This window comes from Rhinolophus sinicus, linkage group LG07, assembly GCF_036562045.2.
Source record: "Rhinolophus sinicus isolate RSC01 linkage group LG07, ASM3656204v1, whole genome shotgun sequence".
Classification (NCBI taxonomy): domain Eukaryota; kingdom Metazoa; phylum Chordata; class Mammalia; order Chiroptera; family Rhinolophidae; genus Rhinolophus; species Rhinolophus sinicus.
This window is the reverse complement of record NC_133757.1, coordinates 78,538,800-78,566,649: the sequence shown is the minus strand read 5'-3', so window position 1 is coordinate 78,566,649 and position 27,850 is coordinate 78,538,800. Positions and strand designations below refer to the sequence as shown.

Below are 27,850 nucleotides of genomic sequence, written 5' to 3'. Positions count from 1 at the left end.
GTCTCCCTTGCCCCGCCCCATCCCACACCAGGCCCCGCCTCTCTGTAGACCTGTCCCGCCCCTCATCCCTGTCTCACCAGTCTCCCGCCCCTCTTCAGACCTGGCCCCGCTCGTCGCCAGGCCCCGCCCCTCCGCAGAACACGCCCCGCCCCCGTCCCCCACTTCTCGGTGTAGTGGACAGGCGCCCGGCGCCCGTCACTCGATCGCGCTGCTGCTGCTGCGGCGGCGGCGGCGGCGGAAAGATGGCGGAGTCCGGCGGTAGCGGCGGTGGTGGTGGCGGCGGCTTCGGCACGGGCCCGGGCCCCGAGCGCGCGAGCAGGTGAGACCCGGCGCGCAGGGTGGGCCTGCACCTGCTCCAGAGCCCGGGTGACCTGTGGGGAATCCTGGGGATCTTGAGGGACTGGAGAGCGGCCTGGGCCAGCGCCAGGGTCTTCCCGGGGGACTGTAGGCTTTAGGGGCTGTTGGGGGGCAGCTGAAGGCCGGGTTGGGGGCCTAGGACCACTAGGCGTCTACATGCGGCTCTAGGGGCCTGATGGGGCGTTGGGGCGCTTCGAGGTCTGAAGGGAAACGCAGGGGTTCCCGACTGGGAATGCTAAGGGGTCTGGGAGGCAGAGGGCCTGAACAGGGGCCATGGGTACTCTTGAGGTTGTCTTGGAAACTCCGAGGAGAGGACGGAAAGGAGCCTGCAGGGGCTGAGGCCCAAGGCTTCCTGGAGGATACGGAAGTACCCTGAGGGGTCTAAAGGTGGTCTTGAGGGGACCACCCTCAATGCTGAGGGGACCTGGGATGGGTGAGGACTGTGAAAGGCTGGGGGTAGGGGGTTTAAGTGAACCTGGGGACCTGGGAGAACCTGAGAAGGGAAGCTGAGGGGCCCTGAGGGTCCCAGTGAGTCCTGGTGGGCAGGGAGGGGTCTGGGGGCCCCAGGGGTCCTGAGGACTGGAGGACTGGAATGGGTCTTGGGGAGCCTGAGGATGGTGAGAGAGCCCTGAAGGTCTAAAGAAAATATGAGGAGGGTCCATCCTTGGTGTGCCTCCCCCCCCCCCCCCCAGGCTAAAGGACTTGAAGCAAGGTCTTGCTGTCAGACCAAGGGGGCAGAATTCACCCCCTTTGGTCAGAGGGAGGCCCCCTTTCCCTTTGGCCAAATCCTGAGACTTGCCCTGAATTGGCGTAAAACTTGAATGTTTTTAAATGTGTTGTTCTGGGTTCTCAGAGGGAAAGAACACCAGCCTTAGGGTGCATGACCTCCCTCCCCCTTTCCATTGAAGAGGGCCAGCGTGGCCCAGACCCTCCCATCTACCCTCCCATTTGGGCCTTCCAGAACAGCCCGCCAGCCCTGGCTGACCAAGGAGGAAATTCTGCTCTTTCTTGCTGGTGAGCTGATGGGAGCAAATCATTTCAGCCAACGTGATGAATGATGAAGTTGGCCAGTACATACTGTGTGCTGTGGAGTCACTCCTCATTGTGGGGACCTGGGCTGGTGCTGGCTGAAAAAGCCTGATGGCCCAGATGCGTGAGTTGGGTTTTAGAGACCTCCAGTTGGAAGCAAGAGAGATTCAGAGGATTTGAGAAGACATTCAGAGGGTAGAGTGGGCAGCGCTTGGTGACCAGGTTGAGGTAGCACACAAGGAACACACAAGGGGACAGTGAGCCCTAGGTCCCTGCCTTGAGCCCTGGGGTGGGATAACCTGGGGCAAAGGCGAGGTATAATTAATTACATGTATATCATACAGTTCACTTATTTTAGCTGAACAGTTTGTTGAGTTTTAATAAATTTAAAGAGTATGAGTATGCACCCTTGAACACAATCCAATTTTTTAGAATATGTCCATCATACCAAAGAGTTCCCTTAAGCCCATTGCAGTGAAATCTGCTCCCACCCGCGGCCCCAGGTCCACCCTGATCTGCTTTCTAATTTTGCCTTTTTAGAAATTTTATAAGAATGGGATCATACATTATGTAGCTTCTTGTGTCAGTCTTCTTTCTTTTAACAGAATACGTTTGCAACTCATCTGTGTTGTCACAAGTATTAGAAGTTTGTTCTTTTTTCACTGCTGCATAGTATGTCATTGTATGGATGGATATAGTTTGTTTACCCATTTACTGGTTGAAAACAACCATTGGGGTTGTTTTCATTTTGACAATTACAAATAAAGTTGCTGTCAAGATCTGGGTATGCCTCTTTGTGTGGACATATATTATCATCCTCGGTAAATAAAAACCGAGGAGTGGAATGACGGGGTCCTACAGTAGGTATAGGTTTAACTTTTTAAGAAACTGCCAAGCTGTTTTCCAGAGTGGCCGTACCATTTTGCATTCCTTCCAGCAATATATGAGAGTTCCAGCTGCTCCATATCCAGACCTACTGATGTGATCAGTCTTTATTTGAGTGATTCTAAGTGTATGCTGGTATCTGATTTTGGTTTTAATTTGCATCTCCCTAATGATGTGGACATTTCTTCATGGTCTCATGTGGCTATTCACTGGCTCTTTGTCTCTTTGGTAAAGTGTCTTTTTAAATCTTTTTTTGCCCATTTCTTAGTTGGGTTGTCTTCTACTTAGTGACTTATAAGAGTTCTTTATGTATTCTGGATACAAGTTCTTTATCAGATATATGATTTGCAAATATTTTCTCCCTGTCTGTGGCTTATCTTTTCATTTTCTTAATGATATCTTTCACAGGGCAAATGTTTATCATTTTGATGGAGAGTAATTGATTAATGTCCTTCTTTTATGGATCATGCTTTCAGTGTCATAGCTAAGAAATCTTTTCTAGATGGAGGCACTTTCTTTTTTTTTTTTTAAATGATTTGCTTTTTTTAATTGGGAAATATTTGGAAACTGTGTTTTTCCAGGACCCGTCAGCTCCAAGTCAAGTTGTTGTTTTCAATCTAGTTGTGGAGGGCGCAGCTCACTGGCCCATGTGGGAATCTAACCGGGGCCCTTGGTGTTAGGAGCACTGCACTCTAACCACTGAGCAAACCGGCCGCCCCTGGAGGCACTTTCTTTTTTTTTAAAAGATTTTATTCGGGAAGGGGAACAGGACTTTATTGGGGAACAGTGTGAACTTCCATGACTTTTTTCCAAGTCAAGTTGTTGTCCTTTCAATCTTAGTTATGGAGGGCGCAGCTCAGCTCCTGGTCCTGTTACCGTTGCTAATTGCAGGGGGCGCAACCCACCATCCCTTGTGGGAGTTGAAGAATCGAACTGGCAACATTGTGGTTGAGAGCCCACTGGCCTATGTGGGAATCGAACTGGCAGCCTTCTAGAGGCACTTTCTTAAAAGACATCTCCCCCATCTGAGCTGCCCATTTGCCCCCTTTCCTCCATCCTAAGTGAAAAATCACTGTTGTCTGGAGCAACTGCTGGTGGGGCGTGTGTGTGTGTGTGTGTGTGTGTGTGTGTGTGTGTTTGTGTGGTGTACCTGTGGTGCTAGTGTGGGGAGAGGGGCAAGAAGCCCTGATGTGGTAAGATGGAGCGTACAGAAAGAGGACCACATTTTGAAGGAGACTGTGGCACACAATAGTCTCCCAAGGAGCTTCTGAAATGTAGGGCCTTTGTAGCATTGTTAATTTATTTGTTCCTTCATGACTTCCCAACAGGCCAGCCAGGCCTGGTGCATGACCTGCCCCTGGCTCGTTCCAAGGTCATGGCCTCTCAGAACCATCTGCCTGATCACCTGAGTTCAACGAATCCCGGGAGCAGTTTCTCTGGTCACTTTGTTGTATTATTTTTGTGTAAAATTATATAACATAAAACTCACCCATTTAAAGCATACAATTTGGTTGCATGTAGTACATTCTCATCGTTGTGTATCCATCACATCTAGTTACAGAACATTTCCATCACCCCAAGAGGAAATCCTGTTCCCATTAGCAGTCACGCCCCATTTCCCCTCTACCCCAGCCCCTTACAACTATTCCTCTACTTTCTGTCTCTATAAATTTGCCTGTTTTATAAATAGAATCACACAATACTTGAGCTTTTCGTCTGGCTTCTTTCACTCCGTGTAATGTTTTGGAGATTTAGCCACATTGTAGTGTATATAAGTGCTTCATTCCTTTTTATGGTTGTGTGATATTCTATTGTGCGGACATACCACATTTTGTTTATCCAGTCACCATAGGGCTTGCTTCCGCCTTTTGGCTATTTTGGGTAGTGCTGCTATGAACATAATATGTTTTTGTGGGAACTTCTGTGTTCCGTGTTGTAGGCTCTATACCAGGAGCAGAATTGCTGGGTCATAGGGCAGTTGTGTATCCTTGGTCAAGCTATCAGCACCCAGGACTGCTTGGTGTGTGTATTAGTGGAAATGCTTTGAGGGTGCAGAGCATGTCTTGTATGGGTGGAGAGCGTGCCTGGGGCATAGGTCGCACAGGAGAATTGTTCGAGAAATATGGCCGAGAGGGGGGAAGGGATGGAGTAAGGAAAACCTCTCTAGGGATTGTAGTCTGGCAGCTGGGAAGTCCCATCTGTGGACAAGTCAGTCCCTGGCCTTCTCAGAGAGACTTGTGGGGCTGCTGAGGTGGGGGCGGGGGGAGGCTGGCCTTGTCTGGGAAGCTGGTTTTCCGGCCTGTCAGGGGGTGTCTGCATCTGCTTTTTTTGGTCCCATGAAGGGTTTTGCCCTTTGGCCGGGAGTGGAGGTGGTTCCTGTCTTCCCCTTGGCCCTTCCAGTGGTCCCACGACTTGAGAAACTGTCCTCCAGGGACAGTGCCCCCCCACCGCCCCCAGCATTATATAACTTGTTTGTTCCAACTTCTCTTTTCGGAAACCAAGGTGGGGGAAGAAAGACAGAGAAAAACTGATTCTCCTTCCTTCCTATCTCGAGGGATCAACAAAAAACCCGTTGCCGAGTAGAGATGGTCGTTAGTGATCCAGCCGCACCTCTTCGATGTATGGAGCGGAGCGTCCGGAGTGTGGTGGCCTTGGCTGGGGATGGTGGCGGGAGGTGGGGGACTTCGTGAAGGATGACGCACACAAAGCACACTCGTCCTCCAGCGGGCCCCCTCCCAGCTCCACCTCGGGCCCTCCACCAGGTCCAGGCTCCTGGAGGGAGAGGAGGTTTGTGGCCACGTGGGGTATTGTGGCCACGTGGGGTATTGTGGCCACGTGGGGTATTGTGGCCACGTGGGGTATTGTGGCCACGTGGGGTATTGTGGCCACGTGGGGTATTGCGAGCGGGAGGAGGTCCTCTCCAGGGAGTTGCACCTCCCCAGCTAAAATTCCATCGCTGTGAGGTACCCCGCCGGCTGAGCACCAGAGCAGCCTTTTCGTCATGGAGTTCTCTTCAAACGTTGGGCCTTTGGCATCTTCGCTCCTTGGCTCATGTTCCCTAAAGGTGTCTGGAGGGGTCCCAGGCTCAGTGACTCACGGTGCTCCTGGGGGGTGAGGTGGCGGTATCTGGGTGATGGACATGCCGACCACAGCTGTTTCCATGGCAAGTTGTGGCCAGAACAACGTGTGAGTGGTTTGGGCACAGTTCAGCTGAGGTGTCTGCTCCTGGCTTGGTGGCCTCTGCTTATTTAAACGTTCCTAACAAGCCCTGTCTGGCTTTGCTCTAGATTGTGTCCATGAAGCCTCAAGTCTCTGGAAGAGTCCAGCCCCCCAACCCCCGTGCAAAAGACTGGGGGACAACTGACTTGCCTTCTAAGAAGGTTTTGTTGCTTTGCCCTCAGCCTCTTTGCAGCAGGGAGGGAGAGGCAGGAATTTTACCATTTAGAGATGGGAACTCCATTCCTCCTCTTGGGAATTCTGGGGGATCTGGTGGCTCCAGGGCCTTGTCGCACCCACACTGTCTATGGTTCCCTCCTTCCATGAGCAGCGCAGCCCCATATACTCATGCACCAGGGGGCACATCTGCATGCTTCTGTGGCTAGAGTCCTCACCTGGCAAGTGGCACCCTAGACCCACTGGGCAGGGTAGCTGGGAGGGGGAGGCTGTGCTCAGAGGATGCCCAGCACATCCCGTGTGTGTGTGAGTGTTCGTGCAGAAGTGGCAGTGTCACCTTGCGGTCCTAATGCTGTCAATGTTCTGTCCTCTATGCTCGTGTGGGTCGTGAGGGGCCACGGGGTGTTGGCAGGTCACTGTGTCAGGTGGGGAAAAGAGAACATTGGCGTCTTCGTCAGTTCCGGCGGCTGTAACAGAATATCATAGACTGGGTGGCTTGTGAACAACAGACATTTCTTTCTTGAAGTTCAGACGCTGGAAGTTCAAGATTAAGGTGTCTGGTGAGGCTGCTTCCTGGTTCATAGATGGTGTATTTTCACTGTCTCCTCTCGTGGTGGGAGGAGCTCGGGAGCTCTCGGCAGTGCCTCGTATGAGGGCACTCATCCCATTCACGAGGGTGTCACCTCATGATTTAATCACCTCCCAAAGGCCCCACTGCCTAACACCATCACATTAGGGGTTAGGTTTCAACATGAGAGTTTTGGGGGGACACAAACTTTGAGTCTGTGGCAATTTGCCTGAGCAGTTGGGAGGACAGTGGCACCATTTGTTCATGGCAATGAGAGGGCCAGTGGTGGGCCAGTGGGAGAATGGAACATGTCAAGTCTAGCTGCTTCTGCAACATAAGAGCAGATGCTGCCATGGGAGCCGGGCGCGAGCGGGGTGGGTCTTGGCAGCATGTTGGGTTGGGGGCCATTGATCCTGGGGTGAGCTGGAGGGTAGGGCTGGGCTGGAGGTGCTGGGGAGGCCAGACCATACAGCTCAGCCCTCCTTGGGCAGTGAGGCACCACGTTCCTCACCTCTGGGTCCCGCAAGCTCATGATGTGAAATTGCTCTGAAAACTATACACATGGCCCCGAACCTAGCAGTGTGACTGTTTCACAGCTGGACCGCTTCCACCCGGTAGCTGCGAGCCCCTGGGGACTCCTTCTTGTCGTTGACTATAGTTCCTGGGGTAGAAAGGTTTTATTAGCCTCTGCTATCATCGGGCCATCTCCAGGGATCCCACAGTGTGTCATCCACTTTCCTTAACCGTGGTTATTTTTGATAGCCAGTCCGCAGGGGAGAGTTCCGCAAGGCCGGGACGGAGCCTTTGCTTCTGCATCCCCCCGACCCCAGACACTTTAAAAGTGGGGCTTTCTCTGCATGCCTGCCCTTTAGTCTTTGGCATGTTTCAGACTCGGGGTTGAAGACCCTGGAGAAGAAGGACGGAAGTCGGAGAAGGAGGGCGAGGGGGAAGGGTCTAGACAGAAACAATTCATCGACGTGGATGGAACTCATTTGGCACCTTGCTCCTCCCCTGGTGGCTGTCACATACCTCCTGTGTGCTTGCCGCTGTGCTTGATGCTGGGCCTGCTGGGGTGGGGGGTGCCAAGATAGCTGGACCTTGCTTTTGGGTCACCTATGTGCCAGCAGGGAGTTGGCGAAACAGGGGTACAGTCGTTGCCCCACGATTGCCATAAGTGATCCCATGGCCAAGTTCAAGATTCCCACTTTCTCTGGAAGGTTCTGAGAACCTTCTCAGGAATGAGGTTGAGCTAAGCCTGAAGTTAGTGTAATCAGCTCAGGGGAAGGGTGTCAAGGGAGGTGGACTCTTCTCTGGGTTCAGGTAAAGTGGCCTGTGCAGATTCTGAAGGTGGAGGAGCCAAGTTTTTCAGGGAGTGGGAGGCTGAGGAGCTGGAGTGGGTGGGAGGGACGAGGTAGGAGACTGGGGGTGCAGGGTTTGGGTGAGGCGGCACGTGGGTCAGATTTGTGTTTTGGAAGGATCTCTCTGGCTAGAGAGGAGGGACCAGGACCAAGGTGGGGGCTATGGAGAGGGTGAGGCGGGCATGGGTTTGGGGTTGAACTTGTGCGATGTGCTGACCAATCATGGGGGCTGGGCAGGGTATCACCAGATGTCAGGTTTCTGCCATGGCCCGAGGACTGCGTGATAGGCAGGGTCTGCGGTGAGGCGGGCAGGCGGGGGAGGATCAGGCCCACGTGGCCTGAGCGCCTGCGCTGCCAGCCAGCGTCCCATGGAGACCGGGGCAGGGCAGCGGTGGACGTCCCGCCGGGAAGGCTGGCTGGCTGCTGCTAGTTCGGAAAGCTTCATGCCTCCCCTGGCTCCAGGGCCTTAGGTCTTCCAGCCAGCATGTCCTGCTCCTAGGAATGTCCCTTCTCCCAGGAAAAGGCCTAGTTGTGACCGCTGCAGGAGGTCTCTCCAGTTTGATTCCACTCAGTCATCAGCTCTGAGCTTCTCCTTGAGAGCATGCCCCCCACGCACGATTATTTGCTCTCTGCTTCTCTCATCTGTTGGCACGCATGTTGGTTCCATCTTGGAGCCACGTCCCAGTCTGGCTCCTTCCTCTTCCTCCTCCCAGCTCTGTGCCTTTGTTCCCCGACTCCAGCCAACGGGACCCTTCCAAGGTAGGCACCAACCATTGTCGCTTCTCTGCCCAACACCAGCCAGGCGCTTCCTCGCTCTCAGAACAAAATCCACATCCCACGTGACCCCATCAACCCACCTGCTGGGCCTCCCAGCTTCTACCGCCCTTCCCTCCTCCTGGGCCAGTTCCTCTCCTGGACCTTTCACCCAGCTCCCTCTGGAGTGTCCTGTCCCAGTGCTTTGCACAGCCGCAGTTGCCTGCTTGGGGCCTGGCCACTCTGCCCACCACAGCTCACCGCCCACCCTCTGCCCTGTATTCACGGAACATTCTTTGTGCTTCAGACCTGTGCACTCGAGAATGTGTGCTCCTTGAGGGCGGGGTTTTACTGTGGAGGTTCTGATTCTATTCAGTGAATACTCCCCACATGGTCTGCAATGGGTTTGCCAGGGAAGTTGACCTGACCGAGAGGCTTCTGGAACAGTCCTCCATGGCCCAGGAGGGTGAGAATCACCCCCCTCCTCCCTTTATTTCATGGCAGGGTCTGGGGAGAGGAACAGATTTTCAGGCATGTTATCAGTGAATCAGTCCCCTTGGAGAGGAGCCACTGAACAAGTACCCTTTGGTGGGTGTGCTTTGTGTAGTTAAGGGACAGGACCTTAACGCTGTGTTGAAGACGGAAACGGCCGGCTGCTCTCCCTGTCCAGCTGCTGCAGTGGGAAGTGGGGGCTCGCCTCCAGGTCCCCACCAGCAGACCCCCCTCCTCCTGTGGTAGCTGCTCCACAGCTGTGCAGACAGCTCTTAACACTTCTTAACCCTGGGGCTCCAGTCCCTTCTCACCCACCCTGTCCCGGGTCTCTATAGACAGGCCCGCTCAGGATGCACAGGATGTGTCCCCCTAGTATTCCTTCCCTGCAGAGCAGGTTTGGGGTACATGCAGGCTGATTTCAGGCCCCTCACCAAGCAGCCCAGGGCTGATCGCCTCCAGTGCACCACCTCGCCACACATGAAAATATTGTGATTCAAGAGGAAGTAACCAGCACCTGTGGGGAATCGCAGCGCTTTCTGTGAGTGAAGCAGCTTCCGGAATTGAACATGCTCATCCTGGAGGAAACCTTGAGGCGTGGACCTTAGGGCTTTTAAAGGTCTCAAGGTCAGTCACCTGAGGATCGAGGCCCAAGATGTTTCCTGACGCCACGACTGTGAAATTCCACAGGGGTCACAGATGGATTGGGTGGGAGTGGGCTGGGCTGGATTTCCAGAGAGCTCGCCTCTCAGCCGGGTGTTAGGAGTAGAAGGAGTCTGCTGAAGGAAGCAGGGACAGGGACATGATCACCTGGAAGCGTCCGTAATGAGCTGACAGGGGCATTTTCTAGAGGTGGTTGTTCAGGGGAGAGCGAGGTGCCCATGAGTTGACAGGCATGTAGGGAGCCCCCCTGAGGACCCTGAGGCAGCTTCCATGTGGAAAGCTTCGAGGACAAAAGTCATAACTGTGTGCTGGCCTTGGTGAGGGCTGGGGGACGGGGTTTCCCGGGGGAGTGTTTCTTGCTCTCTCTCCTTGTCACTTGAGGAGATAATCGGGCCGCCTGCCCCTAAGGCAGGGCTGTTGGGAGCACACAAATGTTTATGCTCCATGTGAGTCACTTGCAGAAGCCATGGGTGGTGTTTTCCTTGCCATGGCTGATAGCATGAGTTGCTTTGCAGCTCCAGCCTTAGGCATCCTTCCAGCATTTTAGCATTTAGAGTTGCTGAACTTTAGCAGTGGGGGGCGCGGGTAGCTTTCTGACCTTTTCTGGGGAGCCTGCTGTCTCATTGCAGGCAGGCAGGCAGGCGGGGCTCAGGCTGAGTATGACCACCACCTACTCAGCCGGAGATCGCCCATCACCCCTCCCACCCCCCCATCCCTGGGGTAGGAAGCCTGTGTGCAGTGCAGGGAGAGGTGGCAGCTGGAGAAGTATTAACTCCACAGTGGTTTTTCCAGAGGCTCATCTGGAATGTAGTGGACAGGAGGCCAGGATCTGAGGCTTCCAACACTGACGGCCTCAATGTTGGAAGTTTGGTTATGAGAGTGAGAAACTCAACTCACTGCCTTCAGTTAAAAAGTTATGAGAGTGAGAAACTCAACTCATTGCCTTCAGTTAAAAATTAAAATTCATTGTTCACATTAAAAAAATATTCAGGAAGAGTTCCAATTTTAGGTCCATTGAGATCCAAGGCTCAGACAAGTCTCCTGAAATCTGTGACTCCTGTTTCTTAGCTCTGCCTTCCCTCTTGATTGGGCAAGATGACCCCACCTTGCTCTCCACCATCCCAGCATCCCCAGGGAGAGGGCAAATTTACATTCTGGTGAGTCTAGCAAAAGTCCCAGGGAAGGCTATGATTGGATCATAAGGGTCACACCCCCATCTGGGACCAATCAGTGTGGCTGGGAGCCTGGGAGGCTCTGGTTAGCCAGGCTGGGTCATGAGTCTCCCTTTTTAGCCCAGCAATGGGGTTTCCTGATTCCCACCAAAGGGGCTGAGAGTGAAGAATAGCAGGTTATTTAGGAAAATGGGGCCCTCATCAGAAGAGGGGAGGGATGTTGGCATCCCCTAAAATTAAGACATTCATGACAGGCCCCCTCTGATTCCTAAATTTGTGCTGCTGTTAGAAAGGCCTGGCTAAACTGTCCTCATGGCTGTGTCTGCTGTGTCTGACTTGGCACCCCTGGGCACGAGCGCGTGCCATTTGGCAGAATCGTCCCTTTCGGGGCCTCAACACCTGCCCTGTCAGGAGAGGCCTCTGGGCTGGGCCCTGAGACACGGGAATTTGGCAGTGCTGGAATGTCGCTGGGTTTCTGAGTGGTGCTCTGGGCCGTGTAGTCATGCACATACTTGCCTGATCTGTAGAGTGAAGGGGTTTTGCTCATTCCGGTGGCTCTGTTTCCAAGCCCAGTGCAGAAGGGATAACGTGAGGGGATGGGCTTTGAACTGGGATCAAACTGGAGTCAGTGGGTAGGAATGGAACAGGTGAAGCCTGGGCCTGAGACGTGCTCACTAGTCTGCCCCTGCTGCCCCTGGCATGGGGACCCCAGCTGGGCTTGGAGGGGCAAGGGAGGCTGTGGGGGAACCTGCTTTGAGAAGGCTTGGAGGTGAAGGCATGGAGGAACATGGAGAACCGGGAGACGGGGGTGTGGCATGGAGTTGGCCCTTTAACGCGGGAACAGCATGAACAAAGTGTGGAGGCCAGACATTACAGAGACAATCCTGCTGAGGGCTTCCTGGTTGAGCCCAGGCAAAGGATAATATACCCAGTCGCAGGACTTGGACCAGAAGGGTGCAGGGGAGAGGTGAAGAGAGCAGGGACGTGTAGCAGAGATCTGCAGCAAGCAGACATGTGAGTCAGGCTCTAGCCAATGCTGCCACCTAGCAGCCATCCACCTGCCACCTCACCCATCCACCCACCCACTCACCCATCCATCCACCCACCTATGCATCTGTCCATCCATCTACTCACCTACCCATTTGTCCATTGTGCATCTGTCCATTCGTCCGTCTGTCCATCCATCCATCCATCCATCCATCCATCCATCCATCCATCCCCATCCATTCACCTGCCCATCTAGCCATCCATCCACCTGTCCGTCAATCTACCCACTCATCCATCCATCCATCATCCATCCATCATTCGTGTATCCATCCATCCATCTGTCCGTCCACCCACCCACCCAGCCATCCAATCGACAAGCGTGACTGAGCTCTGAGTACATTCTGGGAATGGTGCCAGGCACCAGAACACAACAGGAGACAGAACCCACCCTGCCCTGCCCCGGTTAAGCTCCTGTTTCAGCCTCAGGGAGACAGGCTGGGAACAGATGAATGGCGTGCCAGATGGGGGGATGAGCTGGGAAGACAACTAGAGCTGGGCTGGGGTCTGAGGGGCCTGGGTGGTAGGTGGGGTGACCTTCATAGCAACTGGAAGATTAGTGGGCTCATCCACACCTTGGCCCTGGCTGGCACCGAGGAACTGCATCCTGCCCTCCCTGTGTCCAGCCCCACATTCACCTCCTGGTTTGGTTCCCTGGCCAGGGGTGTCATGGGATCCCCCCACCTGGGGCTACAGAGAGGCCGACACTGGCCGGGCCTCTTGTGTGTTGTGTGGCCTTGGACCTGTGTGTGCCTGAACCTCTCTGTGCTTCAGTGGTACTGGTGTCAACCTGCCTAGGCCGCCCACCGAGACGTGAGCTGGGAGCCAGGTCTGCAGACTGGCCCATAGCCCCGCATGCAGTGTGTGTTCACTTATCAGGCTGGGGAGGGGTGGAGGCGGAGAGATTGCCACTGGCAAGGGAAGTGGAGTCTGGTTGTCCCTTCTTCCTAGCCTTGAGAAGTAGTCAGAGTGGGGCGGGTCTGGGAAGCGGGGTTGTTGCCCACAGCGCCCTCCTGTCTATCAGTATAGACCAGACCCCATGCGTCCTGGGCTCCCAGGGGCATCGGTCAGAGGCTGAGGTGAGGGCACAGAGCCCTGACAGGAAGTTACAACCCAGCTTGAGGGGCATCAGGCTCATAGGGACCAATGAGGAGTGAGGCTGTGGCGAGCCACGGGAGGGGGGACTTCGGCAGGGGAGTGATGGGGTCTGATATTGGGCCTTTGCACTGGCAGGAGGGTAGGCAGTGTCTACGGAGTACTTCACTGTGACCCAGTGAGAATTGGAGTGTGGGGATCCGTGCCGTTTGGCTCCGTCACACTTACAGAAGGGCAGGACGACCGAGTTGGCAGGGCCTGTCCTGAGTGGAGCTGGCACTGAGAGCGGCCACCCTGAGCCAGCTCTGTGCACGAGGGATCTTAGGCTGGCCTCAGGGCAGGGTCTCACAGTGGTGCTGGTGACATATAGGGCCTGGCAGAATGGGAGCGGCTTCTCTCATCTCGAGGATCCTTGAGAGGATTCATGAAGGTTCTTTCGAGATGAATGAGAGAGAGTTCCAGAACCTGCCTGCCAACCCCACTGCCCTCCTCAGCCTCCCTGGCTGTCATGTGGGGACTCTCAGAAGGTGTCAGCCCCACATACTGGAAGGTTGCACAGTACTTCCTGCCGGGCACTCCCTAATACCCCCTCTCTTCTGTCACCCTGTCACTGCCTGGCACGCACAGACAAGTAGAAGCAAAGCCTGTACATATGGGCGGTGGCTCTGGAAGGTGATGCTATGAAGAAGATGACACAGGGGGCGGAGGGGAGTGTGGCCTGGGGCTCCTTTACAGGGCTCAGAGAGGGGGGCCTCTTTAGGCACTGTGCTTCTGGAGAGGGCTCCCCGTGGGTCTGGCTGTGTCAATAGCCTGTGACTCTTGGAGGAGCCAGGGCGAGCGGGAGGAAGCAGATGAGGCTCTGTCCCCACCTAGAGGCCTAGCACACCTGCCCTCCCAGGACACACACCATCCACCCACAGGGTTCACAGACCGGCATGGCGCTGGGCAGACTGTTTTAAATTATTGCAGATGTCAGAGAGTAACCAGCATGATGACCAGGAGGGAGAAATAAACAAGTTAATTGCTGATGCTGTGGAGAGAGCCCAAGCTTGGGGGATACGGGGTGTGGGGCCCTGACTGGGTTTTCTTCTCTCTCTGGGTCTCTGTCTACCTCTTTGGGTCTCTCTGTCCCCTTCTCTCTGAGTCTCTGTCCCTTCCCCGGGTCTCTGTCACCTTTTCTCTAGGTCTCTGTCCTCCCTTTTTGGGTCTCTGACCCCACCTGGGCCTCTGTCGCCCTCCCTCTGCGGGTCTGTTCCCCTTCTCTCTGGGTCTCTGTCCCCCACCTCTGGGTCTGTCTCCTTCTCTCTGGGTCTCTGTTCCGTCTGGGCCTCAGTCAGTGGATTGGAGTCCTAGCCTGCTGGGGCGCTGCTGTGGGGACCTTCTTCTGCATCGAGGCTTCATGCTTGTCCACCCAGAAGCCCTGAGCTTTCCTCTGCTCCCCTGGGAGCCCAGGGATCAAGCTCTGCGAGAGAACTGCAGGCGTCTCTGAAGGAGCTGCCCCTTATCTGTAGGGATGGCCCTCGAATGGGCCTGCTGCCTTATGGGGGTGAGAGGGACAGAGCATTCCCAGGAGAGAGGTGCCTACGTGCCCATGGGGGCCACGGACCAGTGCAAGGTGCCAAATCATGGAGACTCTATCTTTGGGCTTTGAGCACAGTCCTCAGAGCTGTGAAATACTGTAACCATGGCAACAGCAGCTAGGGTATCTGCCTCTGTGGAGCGTGTGGGACCCTGGCTCTGGTGCACTTCTTACCCACAGAGCTGCACGCCCAGGAGCCAGCCATGGCCTTGGCAGAGCCAGCAGGCTGCAGTGTAGTGAGCAGCTGTGCCGGCTATGCTGGGCCTGGGTCTCCCAGCTTGAAGGGGACACTTGCTGCTCTGACCTCGTGGGCTAGCAGGGGATTCATGAGGTTGTCTGTGAAGAACCGCTCAGGTCAGGTGCTCCATCAGTGGGCCTGCCTTGTGAAAGGTCGGAGGGGGCCGGAGGGGGAAGGCACAGAAGTTTCCAGTGTGGCCAGACAGGAGGTGGGGGAGGGAAATGTGTGAAATAGGGCAGAGGGCTGGCCCAGTGGGCTGCCAGAGCTTCATCTGAGCTCTGAAGCCTGATTCCCCCCTCTCTGGGTCTCTGACCTCCCCCTCTCTGGATCTCTGTCCCTCTCTGGGTTTCTGTCCCCCTCTCTCTGGGTAGGTGTCCCCCTCTCTGGATCTCTGTCCCTCTCTGGGTTTCTGTCCCCCTCTCTCTGGGTCGGTGTCCCCCTCTCTGGATCTCTGTCGCCTGAAGTGCAGTGTCTTCCCTGCGGCTGCTCCCAGGACCCTGGGTGGAGCGGCCAAGCTCCCTGGTACAGCGTCAGCCGGGGTGTGAGCCAACCAGCTGTGCTGCGCTGCTGTGCTCCTTGGAGCCACATGGACAATAAAACCAAAATTGGCTTTGAAAGTGGAAGTGCTCTCCGTTTTGAGGGGAAGTGAGGGAATTTGCATGTCAGAACAGTATGTTAAAGGGGCAATACCGGCAGACTCTGTTCTGGCCTGAGTTTTGGGCTCCATGTGGGGGTGGGAAAGGATTTTACAAAACCCCAAAGAAATGTTTCCATGAAATTCTCTCTTGTTCTTGCCTTTTCCTTTTTTTTTTTTTTTTTTTAACATTCCAAAGAAAAGAATTGTTCTGGGGCTTTGGCGCTCTCCTGTAGGGTTGGGAAACGGAGCACGGAGACTATGGCCAGCATTGGGTGAGGATAGGAGAGGGGAGCCCCCAACTCCACTATGGGGTCCTGTCACCCCTGTGGCTCTGCACTTCCTGTGGCTTCCCCCCATGAGGCTATTCCTGCCTTGAGCTGGGTCCTCCCAAAGCAGAACCTAAGGCAAGGGCTCCAGCCTGTGCTATGTTTGGGGAGGTGACCCCAGGACTGGGGCGGGGCAGGGACGTAGCACCAGCAGGGAGCTGGTGACAGCATGGGCAATGGGCTTGGTGGCCGGGCTTCCCTGGGAGGTTGTGGGGATCCTGTTACGGGTGGTCTATCTGGGGGTATTTACCCCATGTAGTCCCACAGGCCATCAGCCACTGTGTAGGGGAAACCCCAAGGGAGGCAGAGGCTGTGTCCCTGTGTCCAGCACAGGGGTTCCCAATGACAGCGCTAGGGAGATGTAGCACGGGGATGGGGGGCAGGACAATCCTGAGCCCAGGCCAGGCCTGCAGGGGCGCGTGTGGCCCCTCGGAGCCCAGATCCAGGCAGAGGGTGCAGCCTGGGTGGCAGTGAGTGGCCTCCAGAGACACCCTGACCAGCTGCTGACGCACTGGCTCCGATGACTCAGTACGGGTGACCATGGCTCGGATGGCGGTCTGGAGGCTTGGACCGGCCCAGGGCTGCTGCTGCCGCCTTCCTGGGGGCCCGGGGCCCCGCCGCACTGGCCGCCCCCTGTCTGGCCTGCCTGAGTAATGGGTCCTTGCCTTAGTCATCAGTCCCAGGCCTTAGCCCTCCCTCTTCCTCCTGCCCACCTCCGCCCAGCCACGCCTGCCTCTCTGTCCAGGCTGGGCCTCTGGTCCCTGTCTGCTTTCTCCTTCTCTCCCTGAGCTCTCCCAGAGACTGTGAGGTTTGTGTGGGGTAGGACTGGGGCTTTGGGGATAGTTGTCCCATCTGTGAGATGCGAGAAAGGAAACAGTGTATGGGGTACCGGGAGCCTTGCGTGACACAAGGGGGACATGGGCGCAGAAAGGGTCTGCTTCCCACCCACTCAGTGTAGCTTGGTTCATACCCTGTAGGCAGCAGCTTGGTTGGGGTTCCAGCCGGGGTATTCTAACTCCTGCATAGGAACATTTTAATTGCCTCTGTGCTTAGTGAAGGGCAGCCCCTGTTGGAAGGCATCAAAATTCTTTGTACCTCATTGAATGGCGTTTAGCTCTTTTCCCATCTTTGGCCCCCAGACACGATATTTGGGGAATATCCTCACGCATCTCTCTTGCACATGTGAGTGTATCTCAGGTAAATCCCAGAAGTAGACTTGCTGGGTCGAGGACGTGAGTTCTTAGAATTTTGCTAGATCTGCAGAACTACCTTACTGGGGTTGTCCCACTTCACACTCCCACTGGGAACGGGTGTGAGTGTCTACTGTGTATGAGACAGCACGACAACTCTGCCCACCTGAGGGGTGAAGCCAGTCTCTTGGCGAGCAAACTTCCCATGTTTGGAAGAGGCTTACTCTCAGGTCTCTCCACCTAGCTATGCTTCCTTTCCTAGGAACCGTCAGCCCACGTCATTTGTGTATTTTTCTGAGGTTGCTGCCTTTGTATTGATTTCTTGGTACTCTTTATATATGGAGGACCACAGTAAATATATGTTCAGGGACTGAGCAGCTCCATGATCAAGTTGATTCTGGTGTGGTGTCTTTCTTCTCATGCAAATGTGCACATCCATGCCGGTCCATGGGCTTAGGGGAAGCACAGCAAGTCCTCCTGCCCTGCCCTGAAGTCTTCAAGGAACTTGTAAGAAAAAATGAGGCAGCTGAAAGCAAAATGGCAAAATGCACAGAATCTGTGAGGCGAGGTGTCCACAGAGAGGCCAACCTGGCGCATTGGGCACCTGCCATGTGCCAGTACTCTGTGGGTGGTTCCAGGCTTCAGGTTCCCAAGTGCCTGTCCCCGTTCGATGGCCCATGGGTGGCTTGTATGGGTAGTGGTGGGATGCAATCCCCCACTGGGCCTTGCCACCTCCCTAGCCCAAAGGGAAGCTGGGGAAAGTTAGGTGGTCTGTGATCCATCACTTTCCAGGAGGTGATGGGGGCTGGGGAGCCCTGTGACATCTGTGCTCCTGCCTGCACCATTTGACAGCCTATGAAGACCCAGAGATGAGGGAACATTCCTGAGTCACACTGCTGGCTAACAGCAGGGCAGGGGTCAGAATCCTCCCTTTGCTTCTCACACCAGATGCCAGAGAACATGAGGCCTGTGGTGCAGCCCTGGCAGGCTTCCTGGAGGAGCGGGTCTCACTGAGCTTTATCTTCCAGTCTTTGGGTACTGGCCCAACCCCCAGATACTCGGCTCAAGCTCTGGGTTTGGGCTACTCTAGGGGATCCTGGGGATAAAGGCAGACTGCTGGTGCTTGGACCTGCCGAGTCCAAGTCTGCTCCTGGGAGGGAAGCTCCAAGGGGTCATCTGCACAGAGAAGGTGGTGCACTGGGCCAGGCAGGAGGGGCTATGGAAGTGACGGGAGGCAGCTCCACACGCCTTCAGTGCAGGCGAGGCCCTCTGTGGAAGCTGGGCCCAAGGCCTAGGATCCAGGATGCAGCCAAACCCTCCGCTCTGAGGGAGAGGCCCTGTGGGGGTCATCATCTAATCCCCAGGGTAGTAGGGGTTGGGAGGAGAAGCCGGGACACCCCCACTTTCTGGCCTCTGCATCTTTCTGCCCCACTCCTGTCCCCTCTCCCTGGGGCATCCACAGCTGCAGTGTGAAGCTGATTCTGGTGGTTTGACCTCATGGGTCCCCAGTTCCTAGGGGGTGAGGGCAGGGCTGCTCCTTGTTCGTGCTGTGTCCTTCCCCCATGGGAAAAGGACAAGGGGCTGACAAGGCCCGTGGGGGGTGGGATGGACCTGCGTGCCTTAAGGGTCCTTGGAGGCTCATGAGGGCCGTGGCCTTGGCCGAGGTAGCCCAGAGGCCTGTTGAAGGGTGTCAGCAAGAGGGCACAGTGAGACCCCACCCCTGGAGTTGTCCTGGAAGGGACTATACAGTACAGGGCAGCCCTGGCCAGAGCGGGAGCACACTTTAAGGTCCTTTGATTCCCGAGGGTCTATAAACCAATGACGTACTGTTCATGATCTTCAGAACCTGAGCCTGTTGTAGGGTCTTGGGAAACTGACAGCAGAGACTCAGGTTATAACAGAGGCTGGTCAGAAAGGGTGGGCTGGTTGCAGCGGCTCCTGCTGCTCGGTTCAGGGGAGAGAAGGGGACATGTGAGGTGGGCATCCCTTCCACCTGGTAGGAGAGGCGACCAGACCAAGCTAGAGACTCGGGGTTCTCCTGAGCCCCTTTCCTTCCCTCACTCTATGGCCTTCTGCAGATGTGGCCTCCCGGGCACACCAGGCCCCCCAGCATTGCCAGCCCAAGTAACCATGGCGCTGGGCTCCGAATCACGTGTGTTTCTGCCTCATGGGGACGGGAAGCCTTTGCGCCAAGCACAGGCTGTGTCCCCTTGCCATGTCCCCACACCTCAGGACCCTGAGCACCTTGCAACCCTTCCCCTTAGTTGGCCCTCCCCCTTTCCCAAGGCTCTCTGGAAGGATGCTAAGGTGGGTGGCCTGTGCAAGGTTAGGGACCTCAGGGTGGCAGCTGCTGCATGGATCCAGCACTGACTACATGCCCTGTGTGTGTGGCATCAGCCCTTGTACCACTGGTAGTGTTTTGGGAGCGGATGGGCAATGGGGCCAAGGGGACTTCTTTCTCCTGCTTTCTTGGGAAGGCTGGTGCCCACATTCCTGGCCCTCACTTGTGCTCAGGCGTAGGTCCCAGGAATGGGAAAGCTAATTCCAGAGAGCCTGAGGCTGGGGAGACAGCAGGGTGCTGGGATGGTGGTACCTGTGGCACGGGCTGGGAGAGTCCCGGGGTGTTCTTGACCCACTGGGGCCTGACCCTGGAGCTGACAGCACTGTCCTGTTGTATCAGGAGGATGGAGTGATGTATTGGTGCGTCCAAACCATTCATTCCCTGATGCATTCTACTAAGTTTTTGAGATGAAACAGCAAAGGACATGGGGGCGATAGAGGGCCTCATACCCTGTGAGGTGTTGGAGGTCATGCAGGGTTTTATGCAGGACCTGAGAAGGCTTAGGTGTCCTTTCATTCTGTTTTCTGTTTTGTTTTGTTTTGTTTCTTTCTCAGGTGAAATTCACATAATATGAAACCCACCATTTTAAAGTGAACTATTCAATAGCATTTAGCACATTCACAAGGTTACGCAACCAGTGCCTCCATCTGGTTCCAGAACACTTTCGTCACCCTGAAGGGAGCCCTGTCCCCATGAACAGTCCCTCCCCATCCCCCTCCCTATCCCCTGACAACCCCTAATCTGTTTTCTGTCTCTATGGATTTGGCTGTTCTGGACATTTCCTATCGATGGGCTCACACACCATGTGGCCTTTTGTGTCTGGCTCCTTTTACTCAGCATCGTGCTGTTCACATTCAGCCACGTTGTAGCGTGAATCAGCTTCGTACCTTCTCACGGCTGACTAATATTCCATTGTGTACACACGCCACGTCTTGTTTATCCACTCATCTATTGATGGACAGCTGGGCTGTTTCCACCCTTCTCCTTTTTAAAACTTTATTTTTTATTCTAAAGAGGTCTTTGCCTCCTGAATCCTCATTTGGAGGTACAGGCATCTCTCCTACCTGCCCCCATCCTCCCACATAAACCCGTCTTCTTATAACAGATATTCTCGCTTTTGTGGCTTCCCCACAATTTGCTGTTTCCCCCTACACTGGCCAGGGAAGGGGGTGACAGCAAGCTCCCTACACAGCCGGCTGCTTCCTGGGTTCAGGTTCAGAGCCTACTGTATGCTCTTATAGTTCGGGGGCCATGGGCAAGCTGCTCAGCCTGTCCCGTCCCTGGCAGGCGGAACCCATGGGCCTTTTCCTTGATTAGGTGGCCACCGAGTGCAGCCCAGAGCCAGATTCTTCTGAAAATGGTCGGGGTGACTTTGTGCTTATGTGGCTGCCCTCCCCCAGGGTGTTGGGCACAAAGGCATGCTGGGCAGGTGTTGGAATGGCTGGGCCTTGAAGGTCAGCCCTTCCTGGAGGTGGCACTCCCTCCCCCCGCCCCCAGTAAGAGGCTGGCCCGAGGGACCGCTGTCCCCAGGGCCCAGCGCTCCTAGGCAGCTGTAGGCCGAGTCCCTCCTCCACACCACGCTGGCGCTCTGTGCCAGCACCTAATTCCACGGTATCCTCTGTGTGGGAGAGAAGATGGGTTTACCCATGAGGGTGGCTCTCTAGGGCCCGGGTGACAATGATGTGACATGAAGAGGGCTGCACCTCAAAATGAGCACTCAGGAGGCACATTCAGAATAAAAAATAATGGAATAAAGTTGTAACAAGGAGAGGGTTGGAAGCCACCCAAATGTCAACAGATGGGTGAAGGAATTGTAGTGCATTCACACAGCGGAATACAACCCAGCCATAAAAAGGAGGAAGCACTGCCACTTGCCACAGTGTGGATGGACCTTGAAAACCATGATTCAGAGTGTGAGAAGCCAGACACAAAGGCCACAGAAGGCCACAGGATGTAGGATCCCATTGATATGAAATGGCCGGAACAGGCAAATCCATAGAGACAGAAAGCAGATTAGTGGCTGCCAGGGGCTGAGGGAGGGGGAATGGGGAGTCCCTGCCCAGGGGGACAGGGTTTCTTTTTGGGGGTGATGGAAATGTTCTGGAACTCGATAGAGGTGGTGGCTGTACCACATTATGAATGTGCTAAATGCCATTGAATTATACACATTAAATGGTGAATTTTGTGTTAGGTGAATCTCACCTCAATTAAAAACCAAAAAAAAGGGACGTCTTCAGGTCCTGGGTGAAACCCTGCCCATTTCACAGGCAGCAAATGGCATCCAGCCAAGGCCAGTTGGTGGGCAGGTGGCAGACACAGTTGGGACCCAGGTCTTGTTTCCACTTCTCTGGGGGTGGTTCTGGAGATTTTGCCTGTGCCTGGGGAAGCTTCAGAGCCTGGGTGAGCTGCCCAGGGTCCCCTGGCTGAGACCAGCCGGCCCTGAGGCCTCTTATCCTCTCCCCACCCTGCTCTCCTGCAGCATGGCTGACAAAAATGGAGCCCTCAAATGCACCTTCTCCGCGCCCAGCCATAGCACCAGCCTCCTGCAGGGCCTCGCTGCCCTCCGCTCGCAGGGTCAGCTCCTGGACATTGTACTCACTGTCAACAGAGAGACCTTCCACGCACACAAGGTGGTCCTGGCCGCCTGCAGCGACTACTTCAGGTGAGCGCAGGCCCTGGGGACGGGCCAGAAAGCACCCACCCTTCTAAGAGGAGCCAGCTCAGTGCCAGCCAGGGCGGGAAAGCTCTGAGGGAAGGTGGCTAGTGTTGGCCCAACATCCTGTAAACCTGCCGTTTTTCTCAGGTTTGCAACTTATTCAAACTTTTTTGGGACATTGAACAAGCAAGCAGAACATGCCTGGAGGATAGAGCTGGCCCATGAGCACCCACCTTCCCTGCGGGGATGCTGGCAGAGCTTCGCCAAGTTTTCACTCTGTCTTTATTTGACACTTGTATGTGCCATGTGCTGTGCTGGTCTCAGGATCCAGCAGGGAGAAGACTGGCACAAGTCCCTGCCCTTGTGACAATTGTACTCAGGCCGAGGGACATGAGGGATGCCTAGACAGTGGCCCCTGCGTGCACCAGGCTCTGTCCCAGTTCCCACATGACAGGCAAGGCCTTGCTGGGTGTACGGGTCAGTCTGCCACGAAGGCCTTTTCCTAAAAGCACCTTCCCTGTGCTGGGCTGGGTGGAGGATGGAGGCCCCCAAGGAGCAGGGCCTGGGCCCATTTTCCTCATCAGCTGGGGGCTGTCATGGGCTGCAGACATTCTCCTCATTCCCTTGGTGATCAGCTGGCATGCTTCTTCCTGCCAGACTGTGACCCCAACAGAGAGTGCTGTCCTGGGGGTCGTTCTACCCTGCTTTGCCAGTGGTGGCCAAGGTGCCGTGCCACCATCTCAGACAGCGCCAGCCCAGGTCCACACCACGTGGGCCGCATACTTCCCAAGGCCAGGGTGCCCTGCCCAGTGTGCCCCCTGGCTACCCACCCCTCAGACTCAACGAGACCCTTCCGGGGAGCTGGAGACACCAAGCCATCTGGGGCGCCGCTTCTATTTTTATTCTGGATTTGGGGATGGGCGGGCCGGCCCAGGCAGAAATGCCCTTTAAAGGCTCCTTCGCGCTGGCACTGCAGCCGGCAAGCCCTTAAAAGGCAAAGCTCCTCTGGTCGCCGTGCCTGCCTCTGCTTCCAACCGGCGATGGGACTCGCAGGGACAAGACAGGGCAGGGCCCTGGAAAGGGCAGAGCGCTGCTCCTGGAAGGACCATGGCACTGCCTCGTGGAGTGCTGGGCACTTGTTTGTTAGTGGCCCCGAGGCAGTGTCAAGCTCAGCTGTCCCCGCTCTGGGGCCCACAGCTGGCCCACACTGGTGGTGTGCCTGGGCAGCAGGCATCTGTTGGGCAAATGGGCGAATGGACATGGGAAATTCCCTCCCCTCAGTCAGCCGTCCCAATATGTGCTGATAGCAATCACAGTTATGGTGAAATGCCAGCTCGCCCCCTGAGAGGAGCCTCCCACGTACCATCTTCTAGAACCTTCACGAACTCTGAGCTGGTGCTGGGATTCTTACCCCTGTTCCTGGTGGGGTTCCCCTGAAGGCTGTGGGGAGCTGCGGCCTAGGTCCTGTGTCCCAGAGCAGGAGAGCACGGCTGACAGAGCTGGGGTCACTCACTGGGGATCTTATGGTGGGTTAGCACTCCTGCAGGCCGTTCCCAGGGGCGTCCCTAACCACCACCTAGTCACTCTCTGGATACGTCAGTGACCCCACTGGGGTCCCCCAATGGGTGCTCCCACCTGAGGCCCTTATTCCCTTCCCATCCCTATGTGACAGCGGCTAAGATTCAGGCAGGGGACGGTGTAGCCACCTGCCAGGTGAGCGTGCTGGAGACAGACTGGACTCTGTGAACTATGGCGTGTATTCCTCTGGGCTCCCTGTCTTGTTTTCTGATCTTGCCGCAGACTGGTTTTCACGGTTGGGCACTGAGGTGGGGCTGGAGCTCTAGCTCCCGAGCCAAAGCTAAGGTTTGGTCTCCCTGCACAGCCACACACACACCTGCCCTGCTGCGAGCGGCCCTGCTTCCCAACCTCTGAATCAGCTGGCCCCAGCTGCTGCCCACGCACGTCTGGGCGAGGCTGGGCGGGGCCCCACTCAAGGGGCAGAGTGTGGAGCTGCTGTTGGTAGGAAGATGCATGGCTTCAGGTGGATTAAAACTCTTCTTTTCTTTTGTGGGTGTCTTGAATGCACACCTGGCCAGCTCTCCCTGGCTGGCCAAGCCTTGCCTGCAGTGTCCCGGGGCCAGGCCGTCCAGGTGACCACAACGCCTTTTGGCTCCCTGAACCCACATGCTGTGTTTACGACCCTCAGGGCCATGTTCACAGGTGGCATGAGGGAGGCGAGCCAGGATGTCATCGAGCTGAAGGGCGTGTCGGCCCGAGGCCTGCGGCACATCATCGACTTTGCCTACAGCGCTGAGGTCACGCTGGACCTGGGCTGTGTGCAGGACGTATTGGGCGCAGCTGTGTTCTTGCAGATGCTGCCGGTGGTGGAGCTGTGTGAGGAGTTCCTCAAGGCCGCCATGAGCGTGGAGACCTGCCTGCATATTGGCCACATGGCCACCACCTTCAGCCTGGCCTCCCTCAAGGAGTCAGTGGACACCTTCACCTTCCAGCACTTCCTGCAGATTGCTGCGGAGGAGGACTTCCTGCAACTGCCCCTGGAGCGCCTGGTCTTCTTCCTGCAGAGCAACCGGCTGCAGAGCTGCGCTGAGATCGACCTGTTTCGAGCTGCTGTCCGCTGGCTGCAGCATGACCCCGCCCGGCGGCCGCGTGCCAGCCACGTGCTCTGCCACATCCGCTTCCCGCTCATGCGCTCCTCGGAGCTGGTGGACAGTGTGCAGACGCTGGACCTCATGGTGGAGGACGTGCTATGCCGCCAGTACCTGCTGGAGGCCTTCAACTACCAGGTGCTGCCCTTCCGGCAGCATGAGATGCAGTCCCCACGCACGGTGGTGCGCTCCGACGTGCCCTCTCTGGTGGCCTTCGGGGGCACACCCTACACGGACAGCGACCGCGCCGTCAGCAGCAAGGTGTACCAGCTGCCTGAGCCAGGTGCCCGCCACTTCCGTGAGCTCACGGAGATGGAGGTGGGCTGCAGCCACACGTGTGTGGCGGTGCTGGACAACTTTGTGTACGTGGCTGGGGGTCAGCACCTGCAGTACCGCAGTGGCGAGGGCGCGGTGGACGCCTGCTACCGCTATGACCCGCACCTGAACCGCTGGCTGCGCCTCCAGGCCATGCAGGAGAGCCGCATCCAGTTCCAGCTGAACGTGCTATGTGGCATGGTGTATGCCACGGGGGGGCGCAACCGGGCCGGCAGCCTTGCCTCTGTCGAGAGGTACTGCCCGCGACGCAACGAGTGGGGCTACGCCTGCTCGCTGAAGCGCCGTACCTGGGGCCACGCGGGGGCCTCGGCCGGCGGCCGCCTCTATATCTCGGGGGGCTACGGCATCTCGGTGGAGGACAAAAAGGCCCTGCACTGCTATGATCCTGCGGCCGACCAGTGGGAGTTCAAGGCGCCCATGAGTGAGCCCCGCGTGCTGCACGCCATGGTGGGTGCGGGCGGCCGCATCTACGCCCTGGGAGGCCGCATGGACCACGTGGACCGCTGCTTTGACGTGCTGGCCGTGGAGTACTACGTGCCCGAGACAGACCAGTGGACCAGTGTGAGCCCCATGCGGGCCGGCCAGTCAGAGGCGGGCTGCTGCCTGCTGGACAGGAAGATCTACGTGGTCGGGGGCTACAACTGGCGCCTCAACAACGTGACGGGCATCGTGCAGGTGTACAACACGGAGACAGACGAGTGGGAGCGCGACCTGCACTTCCCTGAGTCCTTCGCGGGCATCGCCTGTGCTCCAGTGCTCCTGCCCCGGGCAGGGCCCAGGACGTAGCTCCTGGGACTTTCAGCCCCCTCCCCGCCCCCAGGCCTGGCTGTGTGCCGTGCTTGCCAGGGCTTCGGTGAGCGCACGTTCTGAGGAGGACCCCACTTCCCTGGGCTGGCCACATAGGCCTGCCATGTTGATAAACCTCCTCCCCAGGTCCTTCCTTCCCAAAGCAGATGGCTTCCTTGCCTGCCCAGGGAGCCTGCCAGCAAGGAGATTGACGTGTGGTGGCAGAAAACTTGAGCCTGAGGCAGTTTCCTCGCCCACAGGGGGTTCTCACTTATGGGTAGGAATTGGGGTCTCTTTGGGGTGTTGTTGTGCCCTGGTATCTCTCATCCCTCAGCCCAGTGGTCTTAGATGTTGGGATGCGAGCTCATTAATGTCATCCCAAATCCATGGTGTGCCACTGCCCCCTCCCTGGTTTCTTCCGCACGTGTGTTTTAAAATTAATGCACCCCAAATCTCTGTCACATTTGGACCCCCCAGAACAGGAGGGGCTCAGAAGCACCCAGCTTGGGGTGATAACCAAAGGATGGTTCTGTCTCCCCAGTAAGCCTGAGCTGCTGGGTGGAAGGGGGGCCACAGAGGGTGGTGTGACACTCGTCCCCATTCCTGTCCTTGGTCCGAGCACCTCAGAGTGTTTGCTCATTCACTTTCAGGAGGAAAAATCCACAGCCAGCTTCCAGAGATGGTCTTTACAGGCCTCGGACCGTCCACAGGACACTGGGCCATGTGCGGGGCCCCCAGGAGAACCGGGCCAACATGTCCTTGTCCCATGGATGAAGGGAGACGCTGCTTTAGAATCCCAGGGCATCTGCATTCCACAGGTCTGTCCAGGGATTTTCAGTTTTCATCCTCTCTCCAGCCCTCTGCTCCCCACTTGTCCTGTGTGCAGGTTGACACACCACCCAGCCTGAGGCCACTGCTGTGGGAAGTCGGGCGGGCAGGAGCCTCTCTCTTCAAGGGCTGCGAAGCATCTCTGGCCACACACATTTGTTTTGGTGTCTAAATCTCTAAACCATATATATATTCTTTGGTTCCGTTTTGCTTATTTTAAGAGGCCAGCACCACTGTCTTATAAATGGGATTTGGACCCTTGGGGCACCTTAAAGTGTCTCTTCTGCTGCTAACAGACGATTGATGTTGTGTCTCTGGGAGCCACTTGCCGTGTAAAGAATTAACCTCATACCTTAGCAGACATTGTCTCCTAATATTTTCATTGTATTTAATAAAAATGTTATGGTGAAAAGATGGAGCAGGCCCCGCACCAAGCGTGTGGGGCCTGATGGGTCACAGATTCTCATGTCCTGTGTGTGTTTGGGGGCCCCTTTCCCTCCCTCACCTTTTCCATCCTTGCAGAGGAGCTGGAAGCGGGGAGGTGGGGGGACGGCCTTTAGCTCAGGAGTGTGGGGGCAACGGGAAGTGTGGCTGGAACTTCCACCGGGTGCTGGGAAGACATGGCAAACCCAGCCTGGCCAGGCGGCCTTTGGCAAGACTCCAGACTGTTCCATGTGCCTGGCGGTCTGGCCCCCTGCCACCAGTCGGCCCCCAGCCCCAGCAAGTTCTGTCTCCATCTGCTCAGTCCCAAGATGCGAGATTGGGTGGCCAGGGAACCCCTCTCCTGAGAGGCTGCGATATGGGAGATGCAGGGCAGGCCTAAGGGAAGCATGATGTCATTGTGCTTCCACAGGGGCCCAAGAGCTCTAAGAGTTGCCCCAGGCCCCACTTTCATGGCAGCCTTGCTGTGAACCCGACTGCACATTGGTGGAGAATGCCTGTCGTTCATGGGCAACCTTCGGAGAGGGAAGGTTTCCAGGTAACCCTCAAAACATAGCACAGGCCTGCAGCTCCCGTGCAGTGGCCGTGGGGCCCCTGGGATGAGTCCAGGTTGGGCGCAGTGCTGAAATGAGAACTTGGTGGGGAACCAGGAAGGAGCTCATGCTGCCAGGGGTATCGGAAGGGAAGCAGCAGCCGTTGGGGACTTACGAGAACATTTCAGCCTTCTCACACCCCCAACCTGAGCTCCCTCAAGAGAACTCTTTCCTGCTGGAGGCATGGCCCCTTCAGGGGGGCAGTGAGAAGCCTTTGCCAGCTGCAAGTCCCCCAGATCAGCTCACACCTCAGAACATCTTGTCCCCAATGAGCTGGCAGGGGTGCCGGTGTGGGGCGGAGGGGGTGCTGCCGTATCTAACCAGTCGATTGTGCGTAACCGTCTGGGCTGGTTCATGGAATGTTCTCGGGGGCCCCCCTGCCCCTCCCTTTCCACCCCCCCCCGGAAGAAAGGAAAATTATTTTTCG

General features: G+C 56.3%; 1 protein-coding gene across 4 annotated transcripts; it reads left to right on the top strand.

The window, feature by feature from the left end:
• The first annotated feature begins 70 nt into the window (after window positions 1-70).
• On the top strand, window positions 71-26,849 carry KLHL26 (kelch like family member 26). Of its 4 annotated transcripts, none has more exons than XM_074337833.1 (3): window positions 71-319; window positions 21,597-21,779; window positions 23,994-26,849. In XM_074337833.1, the coding sequence occupies exons 2-3, from the start codon at window positions 21,611-21,613 to the stop codon at window positions 25,559-25,561; spliced, it is 1,737 nt and encodes a 578-aa protein (XP_074193934.1). In that variant the 5' UTR covers window positions 71-319; window positions 21,597-21,610; the 3' UTR covers window positions 25,562-26,849. The 4 variants fall into 4 exon arrangements, with proteins under 4 accessions (XP_074193934.1, XP_019592312.1, XP_019592313.1 ...); XM_019736753.2 differs by having other exon boundaries at window positions 23,980-26,849; XM_019736754.2 differs by lacking the exon at window positions 21,597-21,779 and having other exon boundaries at window positions 23,980-26,849.
• Window positions 26,850-27,850: the final 1,001 nt, after the last annotated feature.

What these genes read in the sequence shown, in the direction of transcription:
- KLHL26 (XM_019736753.2), top strand. Translation starts at nt 243, where the DNA reads ATGGCGGAGTCCGGCGGTAGCGGCGGTGGTGGTGGCGGCGGCTTCGGC. An exon ending in GGCCCCGAGCGCGCGAGCAG is followed by an intron (nt 320 to 21,596) that starts GTGAGACCCGGC and finishes GCTCTCCTGCAG; the next exon opens with CATGGCTGACAAAAATGGAG. An exon ending in GCCTGCAGCGACTACTTCAG is followed by an intron (nt 21,780 to 23,979) that starts GTGAGCGCAGGC and finishes TACGACCCTCAG; the next exon opens with GGCCATGTTCACAGGTGGCA.